Source organism: Amblyomma americanum, chromosome 5 (genome assembly GCF_052857255.1).
Source record: "Amblyomma americanum isolate KBUSLIRL-KWMA chromosome 5, ASM5285725v1, whole genome shotgun sequence".
NCBI lineage: Eukaryota > Metazoa > Arthropoda > Arachnida > Ixodida > Ixodidae > Amblyomma > Amblyomma americanum.
In genome coordinates, this window is record NC_135501.1 from 140,650,472 (window position 1) to 140,670,561 (window position 20,090).

The 20,090-nt window shown below is 47.7% G+C and overlaps 1 protein-coding gene across 3 annotated transcripts in view; it reads left to right on the forward strand.

The window, feature by feature from the left end:
- Positions 1-779: 779 nt before the first annotated feature.
- LOC144132785 (uncharacterized) overlaps positions 780-20,090 on the forward strand; it is an 89,122-nt gene continuing 69,811 nt past the window's right edge. The window contains exons 1-3 of one of the 3 annotated variants that reach the window (XM_077665438.1): positions 796-2,442; positions 5,342-5,377; positions 17,511-17,573. In XM_077665438.1, the coding sequence (XP_077521564.1) occupies positions 2,018-2,442; positions 5,342-5,377; positions 17,511-17,573 (524 nt within the window). In that variant the 5' untranslated portion in view covers positions 796-2,017. Of the gene's footprint in view, positions 2,443-5,341; positions 5,378-17,510; positions 17,574-20,090 lie in introns of all 3 variants that reach the window. The other 2 variants (XM_077665439.1, XM_077665440.1) reach the window with 2 other exon arrangements.

Below are 20,090 nucleotides of genomic sequence, written 5' to 3' on the forward strand. Positions count from 1 at the left end.
TCATCCACTCTGCGCTCACGAAATTTGAAATTTTTCTTGGCGACAAAAAGGAAAAATATCCGGCATCCATACTGCAGATGTGATCGCGATCACACAGTCCGAAAACCGACTGGCGCTCACGTCAGCAGGGCTCTTGGAAGCGTTTGACCGGCTGCTACGAATAAGGGCTGAAATATGCTCAAAAGCCTCAAAGAAAGCGTGAGCAGGCCTCGCCTAACTTTAATGAAATACAGAAAAAATAATAACAATCATAGGGCGCAGCATGAAACGTTCGAACGGCAAAAAAAAAAAAAAACAGCGAACAGTAAACGCACTAGGCGCGTAGCAAAGCGCGCCAACGCGTCCAATGCGAGCAGCTCTATCAAGGGCGACGAAAAAGCCTTCGCACCGCGAAGCGCACATCACAAGCTTTGGCGACAAACTGCCTCCCCATATACCCGCCGTCAAACCGTACGTCTTTTTTCAGCCTCCCCGGGCGAGCAAATAACGAAAAAAAAAGAAAAATCTGGACAAAGCTGTGAAGCGGCTGGCGGGTACCGCATTTTCCCGTCTGCTGCCCGCTACGAATATTTCTTTCCTCGCCCCGACGTCCGGTCTCTCTCTCACTCCTCTCCATGCCGCAGCTCCCTCATTGGTCGAACGCCTAACTGGAGTACCGCCCACCGCCGCTGCACGGCAGCCAATGGGAAGCGTGGAGTCGGTCCTCCCTTCATTGTTTTGTTTTATTTTCGTGATTTTTGCTTCGACCGGCTTTTTCTGGACCTGCCCCACGACTTTCCAGTGTGCTACGTACTGCGCGTCTGTTCCCGAGCGAGAAACATCGATCGAACGTGAAGGGCGCTCGCTGGAAGCGAAGCGTGCGTTGTGAAACCAACCCGGATACTAGGAACTTCGCTCTGCTTGTTCTGATGTCCGCGATGGTTCTGTGGCCACGTCGTTGTATTAGACGCCGCCGCTAGCTCTGCTCTGCGTCTCTGCGTGCGTTCGACGACCACTGCTGTGAGCGAAACCCGCCCGTTTCGCATGTGAGTGTTGTGCTGGCCGTCCCTGCTTCAGCTAGCCTTTCTCCAGCCTGAAAGGGCGTGACATTCGGCGGCGGGAGTGGACTGGTAAGTTGAATTATGGCATAACGGTACGCGAGAGCCGGTTAAGGCGGACTTTGTGAGTTGAGACCGAGGACAAGCTTGATAAGACGGAAAGGAAGGAAACATTTGAAAAGAGAACTACAGAAGGTTTAGGACTGAAGACGTGTTAATTTTCGCCCACAGACACCGTCGCACAGAACTAGATAGCAGCAGACATTGGGAGAAACTTTTGCATTACCACGCGAACTTTCACGCAGCTAGTACTGTGCCACTGCCTCCGTGAACCCGCATGTCGCTTCCTTTCGAGAGTCAAGCCTGTCACTGGACCCAGCAGTTTAGGATGTTCTTCTGAGAGACTTCAGTTGCAAACGAGCGGGCATCAAGGTTCGTGTCTCACACCATAGTATATCCAGGAAATACGTGACCCGAACTGTCCACAAGCTTACAAGAAAACAACAGGAGCTCGCCAGAGTGGCCGTTTTTGTTTGACACGGACATTATCACGGGGCCTTCTGGCAGCGTGGAACCATCGGACGCCGTGTGGTCCACTTCACATCTGTGGTCTCGCCTCATTGAAGCAAGTGTTCACTCGGAACTTTTTCTTGGATCAAAATATTTAAAAGCGTTGACCTTGCTTTTATCATTCGCTCCACACAAAGAACATCATCACGCCTGCAAGGCCCCATGGACCACCGATTTGGTCTGATCATCAGATGCGATACATGTGGCATCGGTAATTAGACCGTGAGAGCTGTCAGTGAACGTTGCTGAAAGGTTCATTCCCTCGGGTCGTGCAGTCTATACGCTGTTCGGTCCGTGATGTAAAAGGGTACTAAACGTGGCGACCACAGAGTCTCGAGGACCGGTGACTCTTGAGGTCAACCGCCTTCTTCGAGGACGTGCTCGTCTCTCGGCTGCTACCTCTGTCCGCCATGGCGACGTCAGCCCTGAGCAGCAGCGGCGGAGGCAGCACGGACTCCTCGGCCGACAGCTGCCGCTACCGGTCGTCCTCGTCGCCCATGGACCTCAACCAGGACCCCGAAGACCTGCACGGCGCCATAACGCAGAACTCGCACGCCTTGCTCATGGACGTCGGGTCGGCGTCTCTCTACGACAGTGCAGCCAGGCGCGACTTGATGGACGATGATGATGACGACGAAGATGAGGATTCGTCGCTGACGGCGGTAGGTCGCCATCACCACTCGCCACACGGGCACCATTCTGGACACCAGCACCTGCTGAGGCGAGGAGGACACGAGCTCATCAACGGCATGTCCCATCACGCTGAGCTTGTGGCGGCTTCGTCGTCCGTCTCCTCCCGTTCGACGCTGTCAGCTATGGACGCTGACCCGCTGTGGTGGGTATATATGCTTTACCGTACGAAGAGCCAGCGTAAAGGACGGTGCTCGTAGAACAGACATACAGAGTGCTGACCCTGGAGCATGCGACAAAGAGAGGGTCAGCACCGTCTTGTCTGTCTGCTCGGTCTTTTCTGCTGGTTTTCTCGCGTGAACATTAACGAGAAACGGGCCGAACAACGCACTCATTTATATACAGCTATGCTTGATACAAATCTGAAGAAAACGATACAGCGTTCAGGGGCGGTAAAAGAATATGAATTCAGGGAGACGGGCGATGCATTCGGCCTTGACTTTGGGAGTAGCATGGACACGTTTTCGGAATCATTGGTACTTTGCCCACAGTGCATATTCATTAGCTTTTCGAAGTTGGTGGTTCATCCAGAAGCAGTGAGCGGACCTGTGCTGGGTATTAGGATGTAGTATTGCTCTTCTTTTAAGATATAAATTACTGGGTTTATTTGAGGATAAACTTGTGCTCATAACGCGATACGATGCCGACCGCAGACGAGAGCAGGGCAAGTCGGTGGACGTACCACGAGCGATGGAGGCTGCCACAGTTGAATATCCTTGCTTGATTGACGCGCACGAAAGCAGTAGGCAGTAATATGTTGCAAGGATTATTTTTGCTATAGAGGACAAGTACGGCAGTTTTAAGGGTGTTGCCAATGAAGCTCCATCCTTGGCAATTAGTCTCTAGGCTTGGGGTGCCACTGGTTCACTACAGCAGATCTTTCAATTAACCGCTTTACGAATTCTTTTTGCGAATCATGGCAACACGGAAAGTGAATAATTTGAGTCGAACGCCCGCAGGTTTCTTCTGTGGTTGTCACTCATTCATAAAGGGCGGTTTGTCAACATTTAATAAATCGCGGTCCCATAATGCTTCCGGACGTCGTCCATGGTGTTCTCTCTCTAAAGGTACCAGTAGTAGCTTCGTCGGATATAGTGTCGTAGCAGGGTTTGGACAACCTGTAGCGACAATACCTTTTTCCAGATGCTCCGCTATCCCACGTGCGCACGGGCAGTGCTCTGCAGCTGAAACAGCGTCCCCGCATCTGTACCGTGCATGCACAGCGTCAGCCGCTTTAACCCCATATAGGCTTACATATCTGCTGCTGCCAAAATTACCCGACTGACGACTGTTCTTCAGTGCAGTAAGGAGTTGTATTTTCATTATTAGGTGAAATTTATATTATTTATTAAATAACTCACGATGCGCACATAGTCATCATGCGTATTCTGTTATATAAAGTACAGGATTTTACTGTAAATAAAAATGTTTGCTGTATTTGTATTAAACGTAAAACGGGTCAAGCAGTCACCACCGCGGCGTTATTTCACTGCAGAACACTCCTGGGATGCGCTTTACCTTGTTTATAGGCTTGGTAATAGTAAACCCACAGCGAAAGCCTATTACTTTGACATCTGGTATTCTGTACCCCAAAGTAGAGAATCTGCATTGGAGCCTGTGTTGCCCTTTTTTCAAAGCTTCCTTTGCAGTGAAAGTCTTATTGAGACATCTCAAGGTTAGCGCCATGCGAACGTTATTAAATATGGGTGATCAGCGCTAAATTTATTCAAACTGTCATAAAGAAGGTGCCAAATACACATTATTCTGGAAAAAATATGGCGTTGAAAATGGCTGCGACCGCCTCAGACTGTAGCAGTTCAGTGCGGTTCCTGTGGCGCAACTGTTGACGTAATTCAAGTTTCGTGCCACAGTAAATCAGTCATATTAGGTAAAAGAAATCAAATAATCTCTTATAAATGGCAAAACATTGAACAACACCACCCCGACAGTGAGGGGGAGCTTCAAAACCGATCAGGTTTCGAGAGATACCTTACACCAAGTTAAACATTGAAAAAAAAAAAAAGACCTCAGAATGCTGATATTGCCCCTTCAGGATGACTTTCAGTATTCACTGGCGAACTTTTGGCTATAGGTTTCATTTGTTTGGAGTAACACATCGAACTCTGGCGGAGTTTTTGATGCAATTGACCTGCGCATCATTATGACAGCAGCAGGCATGCATGACGACGATCATGCAACTGCGTGAATGAGTCGCGCAATTGCTACAGTGTAAAATACTGGAAAGTGCCTGTGCGTTCTACATAGAAAGCTTTTATGATTACCTTGTTGAGGACGATATAGTGAGCATAAAAAGCCGTCACAATTGCGGCTGGCATTGTGTGCCTTTCCTGCATAACGTCACTCGTAGTGACGAAAAATGTGGCGTGTTATGAAAATGGCCAAATAAGGGAATATCTACGTGCGATTAAGTTTGCCCTCGTCGATGCTTACACGGGCATGAGCATGCAAAGGTTCTTTTTTTTACGACTCTATTTTTTTACGACTTCTCGCTTTTCATTTGTTCTAAGAAAAAAAAGATTCCAGGCTTTTATGCCTTTCTTTAATGTGGGCAGTGATAGCAATACAGTCGAACCTCGTTATAACGAAATAATGGATATAACGAAATAATGAACATTTTCCCGTGGAAGCTCTGTCAACACGGGCTACAACGAAGCTACGGCTATAACGAAGTAATCGCCCCTTGAACTTCGTTATAGCGAGGTTCAACTGTAGCTCTACCACGCCCCACCGCCTGCCTCCCATTGTCCCCCTTTCGCCCTCGCCTTACACCGCCACAAATCTGTGTGAAGTTATCTTTCGCCAGCAGGTGAGTATACAGTTTTCACGTTAGAGGTGTTACGAAAAACATCACCGTTGGTCCTGAAAGAAAAAAAAAACATTCACGCAGCTGTCGTTGTTAAAGAAAGGTACGCTTGTGCCTATGTTTAAAAAAGGCTACGTTTTTCTGCGGCTTGAATTGAATGCCACAACGTTTGCTTTCTTCGCTTAACAAGCTCCTCATCTCCCTCACTCCGCCCTTCTAGTTGGCAGAACTGGGGCGCGGCGCCTGCAGATTACTGGCAAGTACTCCTCGCCACTCCTGGTTCAGAACGTCGGTAAACCTCTCGCAGCAAGTGTACATAAGTATACTCTTTACTAAGGGAGTAATTTCCCATTAGCATCCTGCCAAGCTCATAAGTATACTCTTTACTAAGGGAGTAATTTCCCATTAGCATCCTGCCAAGCTCATAAGTATACTCTTTACTAAGGGAGTAATTTCCCATTAGCATCCTACCAAGCTCATAAGTATACTCTTTACTAAGGGAGTAATTTCCCTTTAGCATCCTACCAAGCTCATAAGTATACTCTTTACTAAGGGAGTAATTTCCCTTTAGCATCCTACCAAGCTCATAAGTATACTGTTTACTAAAAGAGTAATTTCACATTAGCATCCTACCAAGCTCATAAGTATACTCTTTACTAAGGGAGTAATTTCCCTTTAGCATCCTACCAAGCTCATAAGTATACTCTTTACTAAGGGAGTAATTTCCCTTTAGCATCCTACCAAGCTCATAAGTATACTGTTTACTAAAAGAGTAATTTCACATTAGCATCCTACCAAGCTCAGCCGTACGGCTCCAAAGGAAAGCTACGGAGTTGAAATTTGTCTTGATCCAGAGTTTTCGTTCACCGCGAAGTTGCTATGAAAGCTGTACGCTTTTCTTTGTAGCCAATGTCTGTGCTTGTGTTGATGCCAGTGCGTAATTACTCCCTTACTCAAATCTACTCCATCTTGGGGTGCTGCCCTAATCATTGAAACAAGTCTACTTCTTCCCGTCTACCGGACCCATTTCGGTTAAACCACAGTATAAGCGAGTGAACTCGTAATAATGTATGGGCAATGCTGTGCGTATACAGATTGGTGCCTTGATCCTGATGTGTGGAACTGTTAGAAAATTGTGTAGAAAGCAAAGTACTTCGCTCCTGAATATTAGGGTAAGTTTTGCATCGCTGCCGGAATGCGCATTTACCGCGCAAGAGGGAGGTAAAGAAAAACTATTAGCGACGAAAATTGAACGAGCTCAACTTGCTATAGACCGGATGTGAACACTCGTCATAAGTTTTAATTCGAGTGCCGCGGCTTAAAACTATTTCGACTTAAACTCCACGTTTTTCACCAATGCAAAGAAATCCGAGGAAACTTCAACAAATTCACGAAAGGACCCTCCTGTTAGATATTACTCGAACTATATGCTGACGGAGTTAAAGAGGCAGAAATTTTGGGCCAGCTGGTTTCACGAGCGGGAGAAGAAAAGAAACCGCGACTTGGAAGCGGACTTAAGGCACAGATGTGAACAGTGCGAGCGGTAACCATAGTTACCGCTCGTAATGTCCACTAACAAAATCCCTCCGCTAGTAGCGGCTTGGGTTTCGCTTAGCTAATGATGAAGGAAACAAAACTGAAAATTGAATACAATTTGGATAGGATGTTCATATCGAGCGTTGCTGTCAATAGCAATAGGCGTCGGTTTCTAAAACGATATCCTACAATTTCACTGAGCCACAAAGAATTTTCCAAAGAAGATGTCGATTTGGAACTTTTTTCACTATCATGCTCTTTTGCACTATCAGCACTTTTGCATTAGAAGCGAGCTCTGCTCTGGCGTCCCCAAAGTGCTAAAATCACGCGCCAGTCTAAACGGTTACCATATGTTTGCGAGGAATAAGTATTGGCTCGTACGTGCCCAACTATTCTGTACAAAAGTATTTTTGAACGGGAAAAAGTTTACAAGAGCGCTTTTTCCATATATTGTAAGATTTCTCTATAACAATCAATATATGCGCAGATCTCCAGTCGGCAGGGTTGATTTTTTGCTATTAACGATTCGACTATCGTCAGAATCGTTCCCCATTGGTTTTCTATGTCCCTCTTAACTAATTGATGAGAGTGATGGAAACACCATAAAAGAAATATTTTGCTAATATCGGAAGAATGGGCCATTGCCTTCAATATTTCTCTACCGGTAGCTTACAGATTTTAAATGTTCAAATTTTTTCTTTCCGAGACTGTTCCACATGGCTGCCAATAGAAGGCTCAAAAGTGCATAAGTCCTCACACTGCACTACATCCCAGGCACTTAGAGCATACGGATACTTCTCCAATAATGCGAGGACGGGAATGTTAACACGTCAGGCACAAAATTTTCAAAATAGAAAAAAAAAATTGTTCTGCTCAGATATTTCGATTGAAGGGAAACTGCACCACTTTTTTTGAAAATTCTGTAATAATAATAATAATTGGTTTTTTGGGGAAAGGAAATGGCGCAGTATCTGTCTCATATATCGTTGGACACCTGAACCGCGCCGTAAAGGAAGGGATAAAGGAGGGATAAAGGAGGATTCAAACCTATATAGGCTGCAGGTAAAGCATACCAAGTGTTTTTGCGCTAGCATTTAAAATATTGGCGTAATCGAATATTAAATTATAGGCTTCTCCTCACAGCAATGTTAGAAGTGCGGAGAGGCTCGGTGTGACGTCAGTTTCCGCTGCCGCCAACCACTCACTGCCGTGCCTAGTTGGATGCTGCCAAACAACGCACGGAGGCCTTTGCCTGTCTTCAGTGGCGCCGGTTTTTTTTTTTCCTTGAATGCAAGCGTTTATGCGTTTTATATGTACTGCTATCTTCCAAGACGCCATGATGCCCCCCTAGCCACTTGGAGCTGTGCGCTGCGGAGAAGCTTGATGGCAGTCTCAATTTCAGTCGGCGATTACCTCACCATTTGAAATGCTAGCCCGAAAGGACTTCGCATGCTTTACCGGCAAGTTTCGCACATTCAACCCATTTAAGCTCGTCGATTTCTAAAGTTTATGCACTTGCCCTTTAGCACTGAAGCCAGCAGAGGCGCAAGAGATAAGTAGGCCTCGTCTTATGATCGATGAAGGAACTGCCACCACCGAGAGTGTGGTGCGACGTCACAATCTTGGCATTTTTGTGATCATCCCTTGAACGCTTACGAGCAGGTGATTTTTTTTAACGTTATTTAATACCTCAGGGCATAAGGGGAGTAGGGAGGGTAGAAAGAGAAAGAAAAGTGTAGGTGGGTGTCAAATGAAGGAGAAAAGGTGGGCCCATCTAACGAAGGCGAGGAGGGAGCGGTGATGTGACCCCTGCGTCCAATCAATATATGAGGGCGGGTTGTCCGGCTGCAGGCCTCCTGGTGGCAGGTGGCGAATTCTGGTTGGCTTCAGCGCCGGGCAAACCCACAAGTGAATATCAGCCTCAGTATCTTGCGAGTTGCAGACAGGACACCCTATAGGTGGGGCTATAAGTGGCGAAATTGAGGCCACTTCCGAGTGACGGCAGGAGTGAGGGCAACCCCGACCCGGATCCTCCGGCGCACAACCTCCTCTGCACGGGTAAGACCTCGGGGCAGGGTTATCGCACACCGAGGGACGAGAGCACGTTTGCGGCGCCGGATGTGTTCCTTTCTTGTGAGATGGAGGGTACCATTATCCATGCTGAGAAATTCAGGCATTGATGTGGGTGGGGTCGCCAAGCGAGTTGCAGAATCGGCAGAGCTTTGGGAACTCAGCAGGTCACGTGAGACCCACTTAATTCGAATGGCTTGCGAGGCGGGATGCGAGCCGCCAGACGATGTGTATTCTGGCAGATTTCTGGGCTGCGGCTGAAACTTCGGAGTAGACGAGTTGCTTCAAGGGCGTCAGTACGTATGATAATGTGGGCTGTAGGGAGCAAGGTAACTGCGGCTACAGAGCGAAGCGCGTCTTGTATAGCAACCAGTTCAGCACAAAAAGGAAGAAGGGGGCTTCCCGGATCGAAACCTGGCCGTCTTGTTAAGTGCAGGCTTTGCAGGGACAGTAAAATGCAGTCGTTGTTTCACAGCCCTGGATGCAGGCATCTACATATATAATGATTGAGCCGCGGGAAAGGTGAATATCTTGTTTCGCGATTCGCTCGGGTAAGGACGATTCCGCATAAGATGAGGTTGGTCGACGTAGATCGGTACATTTATTGTCTCTCATATGCACAAAGTCCCATGGAAGAAGAACTAAGGGTGGCGGCAAGAGTATATATGGTGTGTGAAGAAGCATAAGTCCGTACTGCTTGCGGTGAGTGCCAAAGGGTGGCCTTAAGGCTACGAGCATCACGGCGCTGCTGCACCAGCTCATCAAGGGTGTAAAGCTGAGCATTCTCTTGAAGTGCCACGATCGGTGTGATGCGTGAAAGGCAAGTGATAGTTCTCATAGCCTCTTGATTGACGGCTTCCAGACGATCTATCTGAGCCCTGGTTAAGTGTCGGAACTGTGCTTGGTAAATGAGGCGCGGCTGCAAAACCGCTTTCACAAAAGATCGTGCGACATGGGCGCGAGCGCCACCGGTTTTGGGAGCAATACGTCTGATTAGGCCCAAAGTCTGCAACACCTGCTTTTTAGCCTGATAAAGCCAGGCTGTGCCCCTTCCGGACTGATGTATCGACAAACCCAGAATTTTCAATCTCTAAGATTCTTGAAGTCGGGCTGCAGATTGTTGGAGACGGATTGGCGTGGCAGCGAGTTTACGGCGTCCCCAGTGGTTGGCCACTGACGTGAACGTAGTTTTGCTCACTGAATGCTGTAGGCCGACAGACATAGCATAATGGGCTGTAATATCTAAGGCTGACTGTAGGGCCGCCGCTTGATTTAGCAGGTCATGGTGAGTGCTCCACACTGTGATATCATCGGCGTATAGTAAGAACTTAACGTCAGAGACATCGCGTAAGCGCCATGCAAGAGGAATGAAGGCAATAGCCGCGTTGGTGACAGTACCGAGCACTGGGGGGTACCGCGAACAGAGACAAATGATCCCATGTATACTCACCACTGAGGCGTATGGCAAATCTTCGGCCTTCAAGGAAGGATTTTATAAAAATGCGTACTCGAAGAGGGAAATGCAGCATGACTTAAGTTATCGTAAGCCTTTCCGATATCCATGGCAAGAACGGTACGTACACTGTGGCGGCGGGTTGATGAATTGCGGCGTCAAGACAGCTAAACCATCTTCAGTGCCGACGAATGGACGGAAGCTAATTTGGGCGGGGTGGTATAGAAACCGTGGTGCCCCAGCCACCACGACAGTCGTGTGGCTAGCATTTTCTCTGTCAGCTTGCACAGCGTTGATGTTTGGGAAATAGGCCGGAAGTTGCCAAGGTCCGTCGGTGGCTTCCCTGGTTTTGGAATTGGGATCACAGTGGCCAATTTCCAGGTCTCAGGAACAGAGCCGTTCAGCCATACTTTATTAATGGTGTCGTGAAGTTGAGGGAGGACAGCACAACTCGCGTTCTTGTACACCTCAGATGGAATGGCATCCGGACCGGGCGATATCTTTCGTTTAGCCTCATCTATTGCTGCAAGCAACTCAGGCATAGAAAAACGACACGCAATACTCTCAGCGTCTGCTGCTGATGACAGTTTATCTGCGCGCGCTGGAATCCCTGCCGAGCTAGGAATGGTAGCTGAGGGCGGCAAGACATCGTATTTTGGAAAAAACTTCCCTGCCGCTTCTCTGGCGAAATCATCCGGAGACAAGTTAGCTGCGAAGCATGTGGGGCTAGCTGCGTCGGGGCGACGGTGACCTTGTTCACTTGCACGGAGAGTTCTCCAGAGAAATGGATTCAAGGACTTAGCAGATAACTGCTCCCACCACGCATGTCACTGCCGCAGTGATAGATCGCGTTCATAACTGCCAGCCTTAGCTGTTATATATTTCAGTCTTATACGTGTCTGTGCTGATGTGGGATCGCGTGAAGCTGCCAGCTCGGCCTGTCGGCGAGCAGCCCACAAGTTTAGCAGACCGATATGTGGAACCGGTCGATCGATGTCTGCCCAGGTGGAGGCGGTAGCCCTGTTTAGCGCGCATTGTATGCCGTCAACAAGCGATGGTGACGACTCCGCAGGGAGATACTGGAGAATAGTGCGGAAACAATCCCAGTTGACTACCGTACACTCGCGTAACCGGCGGGTACGTGATGGATGGACAAAGGTGATGATAGGGTGGTGGTCACTCCCCCAACAGTCAGGCTCAAGGTGCCACGAGGGAGTGCCGGGGCCAGACCACCACGTTATATCAGGAGCATAGGTGGCACTGTGACTCCGACGCACAGCCCGCGTTACTAAACCAAATGTTTTAGAAGAATAAACAACGCATCCGCGAAGACATCCCGCACACGCCTACCGCGGGGGCTCGAAGTAGGGTACCCTCAATCTGGGTGTGGGGCGTTGAAGTCAGCACCGACTGAAATCGGACACCTGGGGTATTTCCTACGCACGGTCAATAACCAGCCCAGATTAATACGGGAGGAAGCGCCACCCGCTGGTCTAACGTAGTAAGATACCGCCACAACAGTTGCCTTGTGTAATTTCACAGCAACTGCAACTACCTCCTGGTGTGAGGTGCACCAGGTTTCCACAGAGAGGCATACATGGGAGGAACTCGTGTCAATGTACACCGGCGCCTTTTCTGGAGGCGAAGCAGTGTGCACACGATGGTCGTTCATCGAATGCGACGCAGAACAACTGAAGCCCGGAATTGCTGGCAAAGCATGGGGCTCCTGCAGTAACATGGCCCACACCTGCAACTTGTGCAAGCGAAGACGGGTTTCGAGCTCTACCACTTTAGTGGAGAGGCTTCTGCAATTCCACTGGAGCACACCAGAAAAGCCGGAACGTGCCATCTTCCGTTAGCAGTCCAAGCGTTGCAAGAGAACAGATGTCAGGTTGGATAACTGGTTCACCATGAAGCGGAGCAGGGATGTTGTAGAGTACTCAGGGAATGAAGCCGATACTCTGGGATTAGCGTTGAATGAAGCCGGTGGGCGGGACATGTTCGGTGCTGATTCGTCATTTCTAGTGGCGGTGCCAGATCCCGCTGAATGTCTACGGCGCGCAAGCAGTTCACGGTGTAGTCGTAGCCTTGAGACCTCTGCCAAATGGCGCGCGATGTGGTCATCAACTACCCTCATGTCATCGTTGGGAGGTTCCGGGATGCGACACTGTTTTGTAGCCTGCTGACGCCGGCGGTCCTTACGCACATGATCGCTATAAAGTCTGCTGGGTAGCAGTTTCAAGCGTCTGTGGCACGAGAGTTTGGGCCACTTGTCATCATCCGACTGGAGAGTTGCAGACCGGTTGGAGGTCTGCACGGGGGATGTATTCACATTCTCAGTCATTTGCTTAGAGTACCCACGACGAATATTTTCTGTTGCCTTCTGCTTTGTGGGGCAAGTTGGCGATGTGATGTCGTAGTCGTCAGTTTTGCAGAGGCCGGATCGGTGAGCCGCTTCGCCTGCAGGCGCATGTTCCACTTGATTTGTGAAAGGGCAGGTTCTACGCATGTGGCCAGGTCTGAAGCAACGAACCGAGTGTCGACAGTTTCGCTGAAACAGCTCTTGAAAAACGAGCTGCGCTCTCAAAATAGATCGGAAGTCACATATGCACCCGCAACGCCTTCAGCGCTGACAGCATGCGGCGATAATTTGCGGCGGCACGCCACGCCGCGCGATTATGGCATCGCGCGATGAGCTGAGGGCCGCGGAACCAGTGTCGCCCTTCGCGTCTCTCAGTTTTTGGGCTTGCAGAAAATTTCGCTCATCTCCCGGAAGCAGCTTGCGAGACTAACCAAGGACAGAAGATATTGGGGGTACTTGACTTCAGATCTAGTTATTTCGCGAGTGAAGTTTTATTTTTTCGGAGCGGTTTCAGTGAAGAAGTTGCCCATGCTCTCTTCCTCTGAGCCGTGCCTAGAAATAGTGCCTTGGTGCGAATAATAGAACAGTAATGGTCGTTGAATTGTCACTTTTTTCAAGCCTCAGCACATGAGAACGCAGTTCGGCGCCATTGATTTATGGCCCTTAGAACTGCAATGCATTACCGGAAGAATTTTCATCAGTGCCTTTAACGTAATTCATGCGTTTTAGTCTTAAAAGCTTGGTACTAGCACAGTTATACTTCCCCGATGACTCAGGGTGACCGAACAGTGAGGCGGCGGCCAACACTGAAAACGCGCCGCTCAATCGCTAAATCTAGTGGATTCGGGCGGGTGTACCTGCAGCAGCAGTATATTCAACGGCAATTGCACGTCGCGTCACCAGGAACATCGCTTCACGCGGTTGCCGCCTAAATGCTATTGGCTGGATTTTCGAAACACTTCAAGGCGATGGGCGAAATTTTCTGCAAACCAACGGTCAGGTTGCCCTCAGCTCATCGCGCGATGCTGTCGCGCGACAAATTACCGCGTCATGCAGTTAATGCTTACGCAACCCGTGCTGCTGTAGTATAACTGGCTTGGCGTTATAATGGGATGAAGAAACAGAATATTAATTCTTCTTTAAACAGGAAGGAGTGGGAAGGGTCCCTAATTTAGTACTTCAAATCCAAGATCTCGTCTTTTTGAGGCGCAGTTTGTTCTTAGAGAGAGAAAGAGAATACAAACTTTGTTTCTTCAATCAAATCCAAGGAAGTTTTAACCTCCAAGGCTTGGAGTCGGCCACGATCTCTTGGTACCTGGCTGCGGCATGGGCTTGACTGATGACTTCTTTTTGCTGATATTAGAAACAATATTTCTTATAGGATCAGAATCAGCGTAATTGATGTGAAGAGATGCAGAAACAGCTCGCCCAAAGTCTGTTCTAATGATACAGAACGAAACTCTCATGCTCATGGCGTAATAATGAAGAAAAATAATTTCCGAAAATAAGATAAAGAAGACAACTTCGTTTTCAAAACACTTGTGAGTCAGCGTCACATCACAAGCGAACACTTAAACGCGGGCGAAAAAAAACAACAATCGCTGTTGGAGTAGAAATACAAGCCGGATCAATTAATACTTCCGAAAACCACGGTCTTCGGGCCTTCGGAATAAAGATAAGCTGTGCTTGTACTTAGTTTCGTGGAAATAAAGTCTGCTGTTTTTCAATATTGCAATTAAAAAGCTAAGTTCATGCTTCATTTGCCGCTGAAAAGTACACATCCCTTAACTGGCTTTGCCATTGATGACTGTAACTTGTCTCCCGAAGTCATTTTACAAATTGCTTCCATTACAGCGGGCGTCGCGAAACTGCGCATGCGCAAATTTAACACCCCCCCACCGCACAGCCACGTGTTCCTCAAAGGCGCGCAGCTCTCCATTCATGAGGCGATCTCAGTCGATATGCACGCTAGCCACGTTGCTTCTTAGTCACGTCTTCCTTGAAGCCGGCTGCGCTGGCTTCTGGCTTCGGTTTTAATGATGATTTCACGTTGACTCCCCATGGAACGTAACGCTCCCAAGCTCATGAGTTGGCGAAGAGCTGAGGCGGCACGTAGCCCCGTAATCGTAAGCGAGTTCGAGGTAATGAAGCGTGATGTGACGACACTGGGCCGTTGAAAGATGGAGCAAGGCGTGCTTGTTAATGACGCTTTTATACTAAAGATGCCTCGGTTGAGAGGGTTTGTGTGCGGCATATCAAAGCTGCCGGTTGTGAGGTCTGCCGTACTGAAGGGCTGAGGGTCAGTTTTGACCACCTGCGGTTCTTTGAACTGCTTCGATATCGCAGGCTTTCTGAAATATAAAAGACAGGAGCACAGTCAGGTTCTCAATACTATCAATAAGAGGAGTTATGAGCAAACGAAAGGCGTGGTGGCTGTCTTACTCTGGCTGGACAGCTGGACTGCGAAATGAAGGAAAGGGTGGCGGAGGTGATAGTAGGGAAATATGTGTATCTGTATACAATCCATCAATCCTCGGTAATTGAACAGGTGACAAAACTGATTGGTTGCTAAAAGGGTATGCAAATGTGTGGGATCGTTTGGCAAGTGTGCACACAAGGTGTTTCATTGAACATGAATCAAGCTATTAAAATACTTACAAAGGCTATAAATTTCCGGCTAGATGGTGAGAACTTGCTCTACTCGCCTGGCTTATCTTGCTGGATTGTTCTGCACTGCGTCATCGTGTCCTGTAATTTTGTTCTAGTCGTTCTTGTGCAATGCCAAAGCCAGGCAATAAAGAAAAAAAAATGTCTACTGGAGGGTTCTACCAGTCTGCTTCAGCCGAACAGCGTTGGTTAATTTTTGCAATGCACCATGGGAAGGGTTAATAATAATAATAATAATAATAATAATAATAATAATAATAATAATAATAATAATAATAATAATAATAATAAAACTTTATTCGCATAAGATTTTCACAGCAGCAATACATGATAGGCCTGTCAAATCCGCAGGGGTCTTGAAGGACAGGCCCGGCAGGCAGCGGCAACAAATTGGAATACCGCGAACAGCACAGTTTGTGTAAGCAATTCAAGCAGGAATAAGTATAAGAAAAGGACTAACAGCAATGAGGAGAGAAATTAATGAAGAACAAACCAACTTAGGTTGAAAGGTAGTGCGAGGTAGCACTCCTATCACAGAGCAGCCAAACAGTGTCATGTAGTGATATAATACATAAAAATTGTTTATATTCGCAAGCGAAATTAAACAAAATAAAAAAGCACGGATTCAGTATCTCTTTTCGATATTTCGGAGCTGGCCTGCAACTTTTGCTCATTCCGGCGTCGCGATGCTCGTTTTCAGTGGCTTAGCTATACAGGGTGTTTCACCCAAGACTTTAAACAAATTTTTTTAAACTAGGCTTTTTGAGTTAGAAGATCGCTTTCTTTCGCCACAGCATCGTTAGCGGTTAAGTGCATCAGAATACAGCTAAGGCGTGCTACCTAGCAGGCTGGTTAACTAATCTTGAATAGTGAACTTATTAACTATTACTCCTATAGGCTCCTTAATTATTGAGAGGCATGTAGCCCACCGTGAGGAATATCCATATCGGGTTTTAGAATTTCGGAAACGCAGTTACCCTCGGAGCTGTGGTCCAACAAATTTTGGCTGTTTCGACGAGTTACGTGCACTGGAGGGGTTGCTTTTTCTTCACGTTTCTCGTAAGCGCATGTATTCTGGCGGGATATAGCCAAAATTTGTTGGGCCGCAACGCCGAAGGTAACTGCGTTTTCGAAATTCTAAAAAACTGATATGGATATTACTCATGGCGGGCTACGCGCCTCTCAATAATTAAGGAGTCCAACTGCAATAGTTAAAGAGCTAACTATTCAATATTAGTTAACCTTGCCTGGTAGATACCACGTGTCGGCTGTATTCCGATGTACTACATCGATGACGATGCTATGCAGATGAAAATCGGTATTCTGACTAAAAAAAACTTATTTTTAAAAATTATGTAAAATTTTAGATGAAACACCTTGTATATTTCTTCTCAATGCTTTAAAGATTGAAAATCGGTTTTTGAGAAAATTAAATCACGCAGTAACGGTTCCACATATCTCGGCGGACACCCAAACCGCGCCGTAAGGGAAGGAATAAAGGAGGCAGTGAAAGAAGAAAGGAAGAAAGAGGTGCCGTAGTGGAGGGCGGCGGAAAAATTTCGACCACCTGGGAATCTTTAACGTGCACTAATAATAATAATAATAACTGGTTTTGGGGGAAAGGAAATGGCGCAGTATCTGTCTCATATATCGTTGGACGCCTGAACCGCGCCGTAAGGGAAGGGATAAAGGAGGGAGTGAAAGGAGAAAGGAAGAAAGAGATGCCGCAGTGGAGGACTCCGGAATAATTTCGACCACCTGGGGATCTTTAACGTGCACCGACATCGCACAGCACACGGGCGCCTTAGCGTTTTGCCTCCATAAAAACGCAGCCGCCGCGGTCGGGTTCGAACCCGGGAACTCCGGATCAGTAGTCGAGCGCCCTAACCACTGAGCCACCGCTGCGGGTAAAAACGGCAGCGCTTCTATGGAGACGAAACGCAAAAAGTCGCCCACAGATGTGCTGTGCGATGTCAGTGCACGTTGTAATAATTCATTCTGGTATCTGAATCCGAGTAATGTAACTGGGCACTTGTCACCATAGCAAAGGCGTGGCCATGAACGAGAAAACTTTCTTTTTGAAGCATTTATGGCCAGCTGCAAGACTGACTGAATTCCAGAGTAAAAAAAAAGAAACAGCGTAAGGATAAAAGTGAAATTCATACAGAGGACACAACAATGCTCTGAAATTCGTTCGCGCTTATTTTGAGTGTTTTTTCTCTACACCAGTGGCGGATTTTATGAGATTGTTATTTCTTGTGGGTGGTACAGCTCACTGATATTCGCTTGCGTGGTGTGCAGGAGGTCCGACCTGCAGACAGGCATCACTGGTGGACACCAATCCTGCTCTTGGACTAAGCTCGAGTGAGTTGCCATGCAGACGTTGGGCTCATAACTTCCTCTTCTCAAGCACCTAGCTCTAAATGGGACGCTTTACTCAAGTGGCTGTCATTTATTGCTGTTTGTTGTAAAGAAAGCTCCATAGGTTACTGTAGTGATAGCTACATTACGGTAGCATTTGGAGCCTTCTGCGTGGCTGCGCCGCCACGCTGTAACGTGGTTGGTCACGTGGTGCGGAGCGGCTGCCGGCGCCGTGGCTGATCACGTGGTTCGTCACGTGGTTGGTCACGTGACGAAGCTCCACTCGGCCAGCTAGTAGCTGTCGCGTCACTGCAGGTTTAACCAGAACTAAACCCCGCTGATTTTTATTTGTAGTGCTGTTCCAGCGGCAGGGTTCTTTCTTTATAAAAAGCGGTAATAGAAATAGCATCTGCCGAAGCTATAGACTTGGGGCTAGAGGCATTTTGTTAACTAGCACCGTGAATAGCGCCGTCAACTATAGCGAACATGCTTTTTGACATTCTGAGGAGTGTTGATCATATTTTTTTTCTCAAAACTGTTTACTGTCCTTTTTTCATTATGTCTGTAATGAAAGGCGTCACTGTGTCATTTTTCAGAGGTGATTCTGGTTCCGCTTGTTCACGATATACGATGCAGTGTAGTCACGAGATATCATCAGAGTTCATAAATACTAACGGCGTATTTGAAAATGCCTTCTTACACTAGAAAAAAAAGTGTGTTAGAAGAGGCGCAACTTTCATACTCTTGAGTAAAGAAACAAAAAACAATTGTGGATAAATACTGTTTGCGACCTTCACCGGATTTGAGTAAGCCTACTTCCTTCCTTTGACCTTAGTTTGAACATTTCACAGGTACCTGGGAGGTCCAGAGAAATGAATCAGCTATTCCTACATTGCTGAAAAGGATGGAGACAGGTGTTTAATATAAAACAAAATCGCTGCCTTGCTGCAGTAATGTTACAATACAACTAAAACCTAGCTGTGATCCTCAAAGCGGTTATCCTTGGAGTTTATCAGATAATACATGCATTCGGGTTTTTGCTCGTTCCCGTTCCTTTTACAGCGAGGGTCATAATGACACTTCCAGCACGATAGAACTGCGTGCGTGCATTGCCTTTGAATGTCGCAACTGGAACGCCCGCTTCCACGCGCTATCTGGTGAGACTAGGATCCACGTAGACCGAGTAGTGGTCGTTGTCGAGAATGCCTTCGGCAATGTCATGTAACCCTAGCGGCGCTGACATCGCCACGTTTTAACAAAGGGAGAGTGAAGGTCTGCTCCCTGCTGCTGCTGGCTCGCATTTCATTGATCCCCGACGAAGGGACGGAGTTGGTACGGAAACGTTGGGCTTAGAGTAAAATAAGTTATTCGCTTGGGGTCAGTATTTATCAATTTTTACAGCGATATCTACATTACTGCAGCATTTCGACCCTTCAGCGTGGCTGCGCCGCCACGCTGTCACGTGGTTGGTCACGAGTGCGGAGCAGTTGCCGGCGGCGCGGCGCCGTGGCTGATCATGTGGTTCGTCACGTGGTTGGTCACATGACCAAGTTCCACTCGGCCAGCTGTAGCTGTCGCGTCACTCCAGGTTTAAGCAAAGCTAAACCACCACCAATTTTTTTTTTAAACCCAACCTGGCGGACTTCCGTCGAAGATGTTCTCGTTCAAATGACTCGTATCGGGATGTCCATCATCATCATCAGCCTAAGTAGGTTCACGCCAGGTCAACAGCTTCCCCAACTGCTTTTAATTCCGTCCTATGTCAAACCAGGAACACAATCCCCGCTACTTCCTACATCGGCTAAGGCACCCTATCCCGCGGTTCCTACTGCCGCTGAGGACACCGTATCCCTGCAATTTGGTAGTGGACTCTATAATTGCCAGGGTTGAGGGAGGGGACGGGGTAGGGCCGCGGCGCCAATACGACTGCCACTTCCTGACCGTTGAGTAAGAAGGGTAGAGGCCTACGAGTTCGTTTATCTGGTTGCTTTTATTTTTAATGATGTTTCTCCAGAGTTACTCGGACTATCTTCACAAGCCTAGTGAAGGCGCACCAATGACACGTGCTTGCTCTGTCCGGGCGACACGTCGCTTGACTTGAAATGGCGTGTCGTTTTCTCGAGCTTAACTAAAAACAAGGAAGAGAGAAGACACAGACGTCTCGGGGTTGCGAAATGTGCTCGAAAACAAAACGAGGAATGCAGAGAGAGAGAGAGACAGAGAGAAACAAGCCGCATAACAAACTAAAGAATTCTGGCGGGAGTCTTCCAACTCGCGCGAAACACAAATACGTCTCTATTCCGCGCCTCGCTTCGCAGGCTGTATATCCATGGGGAACGTTGAGCCGTGGTGCCATTCCGCTCCAAAATTGCCTCAGGCGCTGTCTTTCTCCTCCGCGGCTCTATTGTCGAAGAGCTCGTGAAATTAAGCTTTCAGTCACGCTTTGATGCCAAGTAAGTCATCGTAAGTGTTCTTTAGGTGAGGCGGATCTGCTCCGAATTCAGTGAGCGCATCTTCCTT